The sequence below is a fragment of the Leptonychotes weddellii genome, chromosome 5, assembly GCF_054177405.1.
Source record: "Leptonychotes weddellii isolate Sample4059 chromosome 5, ASM5417740v2, whole genome shotgun sequence".
NCBI classification, from domain to species: domain Eukaryota; kingdom Metazoa; phylum Chordata; class Mammalia; order Carnivora; family Phocidae; genus Leptonychotes; species Leptonychotes weddellii.
The window spans coordinates 19,063,873-19,074,371 of record NC_138373.1 but is presented as its reverse complement, the minus strand read 5'-3'; the positions used below and the strand labels follow the sequence as shown (position 1 = coordinate 19,074,371).

Genomic DNA, 10,499 nt, shown 5'->3' with positions numbered 1-10,499 from the left:
TATTTGTTAATCTCTGTCTTTAACAAATACAAGAAGGCTTCAGATGCAGATGTTTTGGGCAGGTGGCAGCATCTGGAGAGATTTTACTACTATGGATATCTTTCGCTATTCAAACTCAGAAACCAGATAGACTTTTTTTTTTTCAGATGGGGCACAAATATGACCAGCATTTGTGAAGATGGGCCCCCCATCAGCCCCATTTTACAGTTGAGGAAAGTGAGTTTCTTTGGGGAGGGGATGGACGGAAGGTGGGGAGTTCTCTTCTAAATGGTTGGGCAAGCAAAGCCAAGAATTGTCTTTGTGGTGGAGAGAGATATTTATATATCGATATATAAAATAAGGTTGCTCCTCCCCTACCTCTGCGGTACGTGTGTGCGTATGTGTGTATAAGTGTGTGAAGCCACGGGCCTTTCCGAATGAGTGACAGCGGGAGCCCATCCCTCCAGGAGACGCGTGCAGAATGACCAATGGGATGGATGCGGGGTGGCTGGGTACCAGTCTCTGCAGAGGCCGGGTGGAATCCGTCGCGCCCACCCTTGCCACCCCCCACCCCCGGTTCCTGTCGGTCGTTCCGCTCCGGATTTCCCCCGGGGCGCACCCAAGGTGCTTACCCCCTTAATGCAACCCCGGGCCCAGGAGCGGGTAGGGGGCGAGGCTCAGGTCTGACGATCGCACGCTGCGGTCCCCGCGCCGCAGCGCTGCGGCTCTGAACACTTCGCTGGGAGGCCGGCAGCCTCGGGGTGCCAATATGTAAAGCAGCTGGCGGCGCTGGGCGGGGCCTGGGCGCGATGCAAATGAAGGAGGCGGAGCCTACCCGGGGCTCCGCCTCCCTCCCCCGCAGCTGGGGCCAGCGGTGCCAAGCGCAGCTGGACGAGCGGCGGCAGCTGGGCGAGTGACAGCCCAGCTCCGCGCGCCGCGGCGGCCAGAGCCGGCGCAGGGGAAGCGCCCGCGGCCCCGGGCGGCAGCAGCGGCCGCCTCCTCGCGCGCTTCCTGGGCCCGCAGCCCGCGGTCCCGCGGCCCCGGGGCCGGCACCTTTCGGCTCCCGCTCCCCGCGCGCAAGATGGCTGACCCGGCTGCGGGGCCGCCGCCGAGCGAGGGCGAGGAGAGCACCGTGCGCTTCGCCCGCAAAGGCGCCCTCCGGCAGAAGAACGTGCACGAGGTGAAGAACCACAAATTCACCGCCCGCTTCTTCAAGCAGCCCACCTTCTGCAGCCACTGCACCGACTTCATCTGGTGAGAGCGCGCCGGCGCAGGGCACCTTCCCGGGGCCCCGAGGGCAGCGCCGCGTGCGGGGCCCCCTCTCTGCGCCCCCGAGGTGGGGGACGAGCACCGCCCGGCCCCGCGTCCCCCGGCTCCCCGCTCCGGACGCCCGGGTGCATAGTCCTGCGGCTTCCCCCGCCCCGGCCCCAGACGGCCGGCCGCGGGGCGCCTCCTGCCCGCTCTTCCTCCCAGCCGCCTCGGGAGCGCCCCGGGGCCGCGGCGCGGGCGCCGGTTCTCCACCTGCCGGGAGCATGGGGTGGATGTGTCCCTCTCCGGGAGGGCAGCGCCTCGAGTGCCCGCTCGCCTGGGGTTCCCCGTCTACCCGCCTCCTTCCGGGCTCGCGGCGCCCTGGGTGTCCTCTCTGTCTCCCCACGGGCGTGGGGCATCCTTTCCTCCCCTTCCGTGTCTGCCGCCGTGGAGCCCTGGGTTATCTCTTACTGCGCTTCCCTGGGGGCCAGGATTCTCCTTTGCACTCCTCAGTTTTCCCCGCGCACCACTGCGGAGACTTTACTCCCCCAGCTCTCACCCGGTCCCCCTAGGCTTGGGGAGCCTTTTCTCTCTTCCTAGTGCCCCAGGGAACACCACCGCCGCAGGGTATCTCTCATCCTCCCTCTGGATGCGTCTTTATCTCTTCTCTTTCCCCAAAGGTACTCGGGTATCTCTGTGGGCAGATCTCCCGCCTGCCCCCCTCCGCCCCCCGCGACGGAAACGCTCCTCCCCATCCCGCCACCTGGTGGTCGCAGCCTCCTTTCTTCTGCCTTCTGAGGGGAGGTGGGAGTTACCGCCGACCTCCCAGCTGCCCCTTCCCCCAAAGGCGGAAGACTCTTGGGCACCCGCCTGTGGCTAGGAGGTTGCACCTGGGGTAGAGGGGCCGGGGTAAGGGGCGGGGGGTGACGTGGGGGAACTATCTGGTGGCTGGGCCCCTAGGGCTGCCTGACATGCTTCTTTCTGCCTTTGCAGGGGTTTTGGGAAGCAAGGATTCCAGTGCCAAGGTAAGCTGTGGGACTCTGGGAATGCCCTTTGTGGGAAGAGATGGTGAAAAGGACTTTCTAGAAGTGACTGAGTTAGGCAGAGAGTGAAGGAATCACATGTCAGAGTGACCTGCCAAGCTGGGACTGCACCACCGCAAAAGGGCCCTTTTAAGGGGTGTGTGTATATGGGGGCAGTGATGCTCCATCCAGGAAAGGTGGGGGGAGCCAGAGGCCCTACCTGCCAAGGAAGGGCATGCACCCTTTCTTCCTTCCCAGCAGCGGGAGTCAAATCCTGTCTCCTGAACCTATCCTGCTTGGCCAATCCTGCTTCTGGAGGAAGTGTCCCCAGGGGCCATTTTTGGGAGGACCCTTCCTCTCCCTAATTCCTTCTCACTTGCCCTTTCTCATCTCACAGAGTAAGGTTCTGCCTCCTCCTTTGCTTCAAAGAAGTCTCCACAGGTGGCTGCTGCGTCTGCATAAGGTGCATCCCCTAGAAAGGGGACTGTGCTTGTCCCCTGGGCCTCCTCCCTCTCTGCAAGAGGTCGTTCCAGATGGGGTGCCTCTCAGACACTGGTTCAAATTGCCTTTTCTAGCTTCTGGCTGCATACAGGAAGGACTCCAAGTGATTGGCCTCCTGGGTCCTTGCACCTGGTTTGAGATCCTTGACCCCAGCCAGGGAGGCCCAACCTAGTGGTGACTTTTAATCATGTGTAAGGTGGCCTTGGCTGTCTCTGGTTGCGAATTCGCTCTCCAGGGTCAAATTACCTGTGGACTTGTTTAGCCCTTAGGCTGTCAAACATTTTTTGAATTTGATGTCAACGTTTCGAACTGGGAGATTTTACGCAGATACCAGAATTTCCAGCTTTTGGTCCTGGAGATTTGGTCCTACTTTCTTGTTGGAACAATCCTTTGGAGCTATTTTCATAGCCGGGACACGCATTCACCATTTCATCCCAGTCCTTCCCAACCGGGCCTGCTTCACCTGTGTCTGGCTCCTCTAGGCATTCGAATTTGCAACTTCGGTCCTGCAAAGTTTTTTTTTTTTCTCCCCAATTTTTGGCCAGGTGTGGTTGAGTTTGGTGGGAAATGCCTCATTTCTGGGGTGTGTTGTAGGGGCACATTCACTGCTTCTGGGGAGCTGGGTCTGATCAGGAGAAGAAAGCATTAAGCGTTCAAGAGTCAGAGATGTGACTTAGCTGGGTCTGTTTTGTTGTAGCATTCCACCCTCCAGGAGAAGTCAAGTGATCCCTGGTGAGTGTGGGTGGCATTGTCAGGATGCTTGCTGTGTGGCACTGCTGTCTTCTGAGACTCGTGGGCTCCTGCCCTCAGCCTCCCTCACCTGAGGTCCAGGGAAGAGCTGGCCCATCCAGTGAACCTTGCAGACCTGCCCAGCCTCTCTCACCAACATGTGGAGCCCCAGTCTCATGCTTCCCAAATCCCTTTATTATTTTTTTTCAGCTCTATATACTCTTGTTTTTTATTTTATTATTATTTTAACCGAAGGCTCGTTACCATACAGTGTTACATTAGTTTCAGGTCTGCCCAAATCCCTTTAAAGTGGCAACAGCTTAGACCCTGTTGCAAACAGATTGTTTCCTAGAACTTTGGCCCCCGAAGCACAATACCAATGGTGTCTTCATGCTGGAATGTGTAGATGATCTTTGAGGTTACCTTTCACTTTGATGAATCAGTTTCTGTCTCTGTCGCTTGCTGGGGTCAGGGGTGAGTTTTGAACTTTTTTTTTTTTTTTTAAAGATTTTATTTATTTGACAGAGAGAGATGCAGCAAGAGAGGGAACACAAGCAGGGGGAGTGGGAGAGGGAGAGCAGGCTTCCCACCGAGCAGGGAGCCCGATGAGGGGCTCGATCCCAGGACCCCGGGACCATGACCTGAGCCGAAGGCAGATGCTTGACGACTGAGCCACCCAGGTGCCCTGAGTTTTGAACATTTTTGCTGCTGCTTTCCCCCCTGCTCGGCAGTTACCGTTGCCTGGGGAAGTCACTCTGGAATGTGTAGGTGATGGCAGGAGATCCTGTTTTTCAAAGGCTGGAAAGTGGTAGGCATTTTCTGGTGGAGTGAGAGTACAGCAGAATTAAAGTTTCTAATCAAGTATGGCAACTTTCGAGGTAGAAGGTACTTATTATTTTTTTTAACACCTTTCTTTTTCTCCTCTCCCTGAGAGGCAGTGTAGGGTAGCAGGCATCTGTACAAACCATCAGGTAGGTCACTGTGGGTTTGAATCCTGGCTTCGAGACTTCCCAGCCATCTTGTTTAGCTCAGATTTCTTGTCTATAAAATGGGTCCAATAAACAGTACCTACTTTAAAAAGTTGCTGAGTAGGGGTGCCTGGGTGGCTCAGTCGTCAAGCATCTGCCTTCGGCTCAGGTCATGGTCCCAGGGTCCTGGGATCGAGCCCCACGTCGGGCTCCCTGCTCGGTGGGAAACCTGCTTCTCCCTCTCCCACTCCCCCTGCTTGTGTTCCCTCTCTTGCTGTTTCTCTGTCAAATAAATAAATAAAATCTTAAGGAAAAAATAAAAATAAGAAGTTGCTGATTAGGGGCGCCTGGGTGGCTCAGTTGGTTAAACGTTTGCCTCTTGGTTTAAGCTCAGGTCATGATCTCAGGGTCGTGAGATCGAGCCCTGATGTCAGGCTCCGTGCTGGGTATGGAGCCTGTTTAAGATTCTCTTCTCCCTCTATCCCTCACCTGCCATGTGCACACATACTCTCTCTTCCTCACTCCCTAAAATAAATAAATAAATCTTAAAAAAAAAGTGCACCTGATTGAAATGGGATCCACATTTTACAGAGAATATGTAAGGTTTTATTCTCTCACCTAAGTCAGTGGTCCAGAGCCCAAGGTCCTATTTCCTTTCAGTGACACTTAGCTCATGGTCCAAGAAGGATGCTAGACTATCCAGTCATCACATCTTTATTTCAGCCAGAGGGAAGGAGGAAAGGGTAAAAGAAAGGCAAAGGCCACATGCTCACTGTCACTTATGGAAGTTGCTGCAAGATATTTCTGCCTATACGCTATGAGCTAGAACTTAATCACACGCCCACACCTTGCTACACAGGGGTGCATGGACACTAATGTTAATTTCAGGTAGCCATGTTCCTGACTACAAGTTAGGGTAGGGGGGTGTTCCATTTTGAAAGTAGAAGGGGAGGGGGCGCCTGGGTGGCAAAGTCTGTCGATCATCAGACTCGGTTTCAGCTCAGGTCGTGATCTCACAGTCATGGGATTGAGCCCTGTGTTCGGCTTGTGCTCAGCGTAGAGTCTGCTTACGACTCTCTCCCTCTCCCTCTCCCTCTCCCTCTGCTCCTCCCCTCTGTGCTCTTGTGCACTCACTCTCAAATAAATCATAAAAAAAAAAAAGTAGAAGGGGAGTGGGGATATAGTCTGCGCTATCCTTGGGGAGGAGGTATGTAGGATGATCCTAAGGCAGGGAACCCCTTGAGCCTCCATGCTCCATTGTGCTGTCATGGAAATTGGAGATGCTGGGATGGGTTGAGGGATGAAAGATGGAAAGTCCACCAGCCATGGGAAATCAGGGAAGCTTTTGCAGTTTGGCAGAGAGAAGAACTTTTTCTTTTAAAGGAAGTCACTTTAGTAGGAACAGGGAGACAATAAAATCTAGAGATTCAGAATTCATAGCATGGGGTCAGGGTCAGATAGAACTGTGTTTGAATCTCTGCTCTGCCACCTACTTGCTCTGTAAGCTCGGGTAAGTCATCCACCTGTAGTGGCCTCAGTTTCCTGATCTGTAAAATGGGGAATGTGCTTAAGAATAGATTTCCTTGCTTTTGAGCTACTAGAGGGCAATGTTCTAGATTGATTGCCACATGATTTCTCCCCTTTTGTTTCCACTCTATTTTCTATAAAACCACTCTCTGTGAGATAGTTTAAGAATGTCTCTGATGGGGCACCTGGGTGGCTCAGTTGGTTGAGTGTCTGCCTTCCGCTCAGGTCATGATCTCGGGGTCCTGGGATAGAGTCCTGCATTCAGCTCCATGCTCAGTGGGGAGTCTGCTTCTCCCTTTGTCTCCTTCCACCCCTGCTTGTGCTCTCTCTCAAATAAATAAAATCTGAAAAAACCAAAAAGAATGTCTCTGATGATAGGCATGGGGGCTGAGCGTCCCTATTATGAAACTGACTAAATTTTGGATGAGAAGTGGGAACCCTCAGAGAAGCAAGGCAGTCTTTTCTCTATGGCATTCTTTAGAGGACCCTAGAACCTTCATTTGTGCGTTAATTGTAATGAAGACAAGCCTTTGGGTGGAATTAGACTCTTACCCCAAGAAGCTTTTGCAGTTTGGCAGAGAGAAGAACTTTTTCTTTTAAAGGAAGTCACTTTAGTAGGAACAGGGAGACAATAAAATCTAGAGATTCAGAATTCATAGCATGGGGTCAGGGTCAGATAGAACTGTGTTTGAATCTCTGCTCTGCCACCTACTTGCTCTGTAAGCTCGGGTAAGTCATCCACCTGTAGTGGCCTCAGTTTCCTGATCTGTAAAATGGGGACTAATAGTACCTACCTACCTCATAGGGTTATGGTGAGCACCAAAGTGCAAGAGAAATATCCACAGTAAGTATCCGTGACTGTAAGTGAGATGATCATTATTACTTGATTTGCGGTAGGAAACTGTGTCAAAGTGGGACAGAGTTCATTCTGGAAGTCACTGAATGACTATACTGCTTTCGTGTATTTAGGTAGGTTTTCCTCTCAGGTGTGTTTCTTCATAGACTTTGGGTAACACCAATGTGTGCACTGCTCAGCGTCTGGGCCCAGCCAGCCAGGCTTATTCAGATTGTCTTTTCTCACCCTTTCCTCGTGAGAAAGATCTCAACTTCTCAGGGATTCTCTAGAAAAACCCCAGCACACTAGTTTTCTGACTATGAAGACCTAGCAGGGATGATTATAATGAGTAAACCAGTTCTTACCTTTCCTGTATAGATCACAAAACATGTTTTTTAACCTTTTAATAGAAGTTATTTTTTAATAACCCCAAAATATTGGGGCACCTGGGTGGCTCAGTCGGTTGGGCATCTGCCCTTCCGCTCAGGTCGTGATCCTGGAGTCCCAGGATCAAGCCCTGTGTTGGGCTCCCTGCTCAGCGGAGAGTTTGCTTCTCCTTCTCCCTCTGCTCCTCCCACCTCTGCTCATGCTCTCTCTGTCACTCACTCTCTCAAATAAATAAATAAAATCTTAAAACAACAACAACAACAAAAAATTCATCCCCAAAATGTTGCATGAATTCAACCATTTCTGTTTTCATCAACATCAACTCTATGGAATACGAGTTTATTTTAGTGTGTAGTCAACGCATAGAGATTAAAATATGCTCTTTTTAAACAACAACAATCAGGGGCACCTGGGTGGCTCAGTTTGTTAAGTGTCCAACTCTTGATTTCAACTCAGGTCATGATCTAGGGTTGGAAGATCAAGCCCTGCCTTGGGCTCTGTGCTGGGCATGGGGCCTGCTTAAGATTCTCTCTTTCTCCCTCTCTCCTCCCCCCACCACCCTCTCTCTCTCCCCTCTCTAAAAATAAAATAAAATAGAATAGAATAAAATAAAAATAAAAACAATAATCAAAGCTGAATCAAAGGTTAATTTTATTTTTGGCACAGTTTTCCCTGGCAACTTACAATATGATATCCTGTATTTCAGGTTGAACTTTCTCAGTAAAATCATAAAAGAGGGCTTTTTTTTTTTTTTTTTTTGGTACGATCACTAAGTCAGGCTGCAAGCTCCTGCAGCTTGCTTCTATGATTCCATTTCCCTCCCTTCCCAGAAGCAGATCCCAGAGGCCTGTGAGTCAAACTCCACTCACCTCTTAGCTTTTTCTGAATGTGTCCTGAGGGTTCTATATGGATAAAAGGCAGAGGCTTTTTAACTTTGTATTTGATGGTTTGACTTTTTTATTTTTTCCACCTGAAGTGGGATTTCAGGCCCAAAGTCCCCAATGAAATAAAAATCTTTAGGTGAGCTAATGCCGGGTCTTAAAAAGGAGGGCTGATGTGTTGGAGAGGCAACAGTAAATTCATCTTGAACTGTAGAGCACTCAGGGCAAGCTGGAAACTTTGTCACTGGGCAACAGAAGGCCTTTCTAAGTAAATATGGAAAATACGACCTTTGGAAATGTAGTTGATAGGATACGTTCTTAGAAACTAATTTTGAAAAATGTGGTATTTCTGAATACTAGTGATACAGCCAGTGTATTGTCCAGCACCATATGCAGCATGTTTATGGTGTATTTGGGTCAAGAAAGGAAAAGATAACAGAGAAAGTAATTGACCAGAGGATGAACCAAAGGTTTGAAAATAATTTATACGTATTCTTGTTATTGGAGCCCCTAACTATTCTTTCTTTTTCTGCCTAGCTTTTTGTTTCTGCCTCTGTGCATGCTCACACACATGTGTGTAAATACACTTACAGGTAAATACATCAGTAGGTCACAGTTTTGAGAATACTCATCTCCTTTTGATGCTTTTCAGCTATAGATAGCTAAATTACCAGGTACAATTGAAAATCCATGCTCTGGTCTTTTGATTTTGCAGTCCAATGAATTTTTGGGTGGGTAGAGGGATCAGCTGAAAAGTTCATCATCTCTGGCTGATGCATTCAAAAACTTGGTCTCTTATCGTTTTTGGCATTTGATCTAATATCATAGATTCTTTTTTTTTTTAAGATTTTATTTATTTATTTTTGTGAGAGAGAGGGCATGAGCGGTGGGGCGGGGGGGTAGCTCAGAGGGAGAAGCAGACTGCCCGCTGAGCAGGGAGCCCGATGCAGGACTCGATCCCAGGACTCTGGGATCATGACCTGAGCTGAAGGCAGATGCTTAACCAATTGAGCCACCCAGGCACCCTAATATCGTAGATTCTTTGCCTTGACTCATCCTGTCTCTCTGTTGGAATTGTGTGATGTTATATAGATAGATTATTGGCCTTTTTATAGAGTATCCAAAATCCACAGTGTTTATATATGGCATTTGGAGGTGTGATGGATACCTGAGAATCTAGTAGGAAATTTATATACTTGATACATGCCTTTACCCATCCATCCATCATTCCATATATCCATCCATCCTTCCAAAAAGTGTTCGCTCATTGAGTTCTGTGTGTCAGGAATTATTTTCAATGGTGGGACTACAATGGGTGAATGGGATTGAGAAGATCCTAATGTCATGGAGCTTCCAGTGTAATGAGGAGAAAAGATATTCTACGAATCGTTGCCCCAATATTTAAGTTTACTTCCGTGAAGTGCTTTGTGAGAAATGTGCAGGGTGCTATCAGAATTTATAGGGGGATGTTAGCTTATGCGATGGTTGGGGTGGAGTCAGGCAATTCTTTGGTCTTGAGAATTAAAAACTGAAAACAAAAGGCAAAATAACTTCCCATCCTCTGAAGTAATTCGAGAAAGTCTGAGTTGCCAGGGAGTCAGAGCTGAAAACTCATCGTGAAGCTGCTCACATCCTGGTTAAAGATACACAGAAGTCTTATCTCTGTGATATTCCACAGAGAGGAGGAATCTTGTGCCACGGTCCCAAGTAAGATGAAGATTTGGTAGAATTAGATAGTTACTTTAAGATGGCTTTGCTCTCAGTTCGACAGAGAATTGCGTCTCTTAGCTAATCACTCAGAGAATGAGCTGGCTTTCTTTTTTGTGTGGGGGCTGCATTTTGAGGTGGTTCTTCTGTAGCAGAAAAATCAGACCATTTCAGAGGTTGGAGGAGCCAGTTTGAGCTGACGGGTTGAGAGTAAATAAAAAGACAGAGCAAAGCCTGTCAGTGAGTGGCCTCTGAGCCGAAAGTCAGTTTTTAGGGGCACAGGATTATTCGCATTGCCTCCCAGATACCTTCCTCACCCTCGGTCCAGGGCTGATGTTCTAGTACTGTTCCTTTCTTTGGCTTAGGCAGTGTTTTCTCTCATTTGGGAGACAATTTGTAAGTAGTTTCACAGTAAGCCCTATTGAATCACATACAGAGAACAACACTCTGTCATTTCTCTTCCGTCTTTCTGATTTCATCAAGGAGAAAGTCTCGGTGTTATGCTAACGTGTCTTTAATTTTTTTTTTTTTTTAAGATTTTATTTATTTATCTGAGAGAGAGAGACTGAGAGAGAGAGAGCACGAGAGGGGGGAGGGTCAGAGGGAGAAGCAGACTCCCTGCCGAGCAGGGAGCCCGATGCGGGACTCGATCCAGGGACTCCAGGATCATGACCTGAGCCGAAGGCAGTCGCTTAACCAACTGAGCCACCCAGGT

General features: G+C 49.6%; 1 protein-coding gene across 2 annotated transcripts in view; it reads left to right on the top strand.

The window, feature by feature from the left end:
- Nucleotides 1-971: 971 nt before the first annotated feature.
- PRKCB (protein kinase C beta) overlaps nucleotides 972-10,499 on the top strand; it is a 307,175-nt gene continuing 297,647 nt past the window's right edge. Inside the window, exons 1-2 of one of the 2 annotated variants that reach the window (XM_081819817.1) lie at nucleotides 972-1,233; nucleotides 2,221-2,252. In XM_081819817.1, coding sequence (XP_081675943.1) covers nucleotides 1,061-1,233; nucleotides 2,221-2,252 — 205 coding nt within the window. In that variant the 5' untranslated portion in view covers nucleotides 972-1,060. The remainder of the gene's footprint in view (nucleotides 1,234-2,220; nucleotides 2,253-10,499) is intronic. The other variant, XM_081819816.1, reaches the window with a different exon arrangement.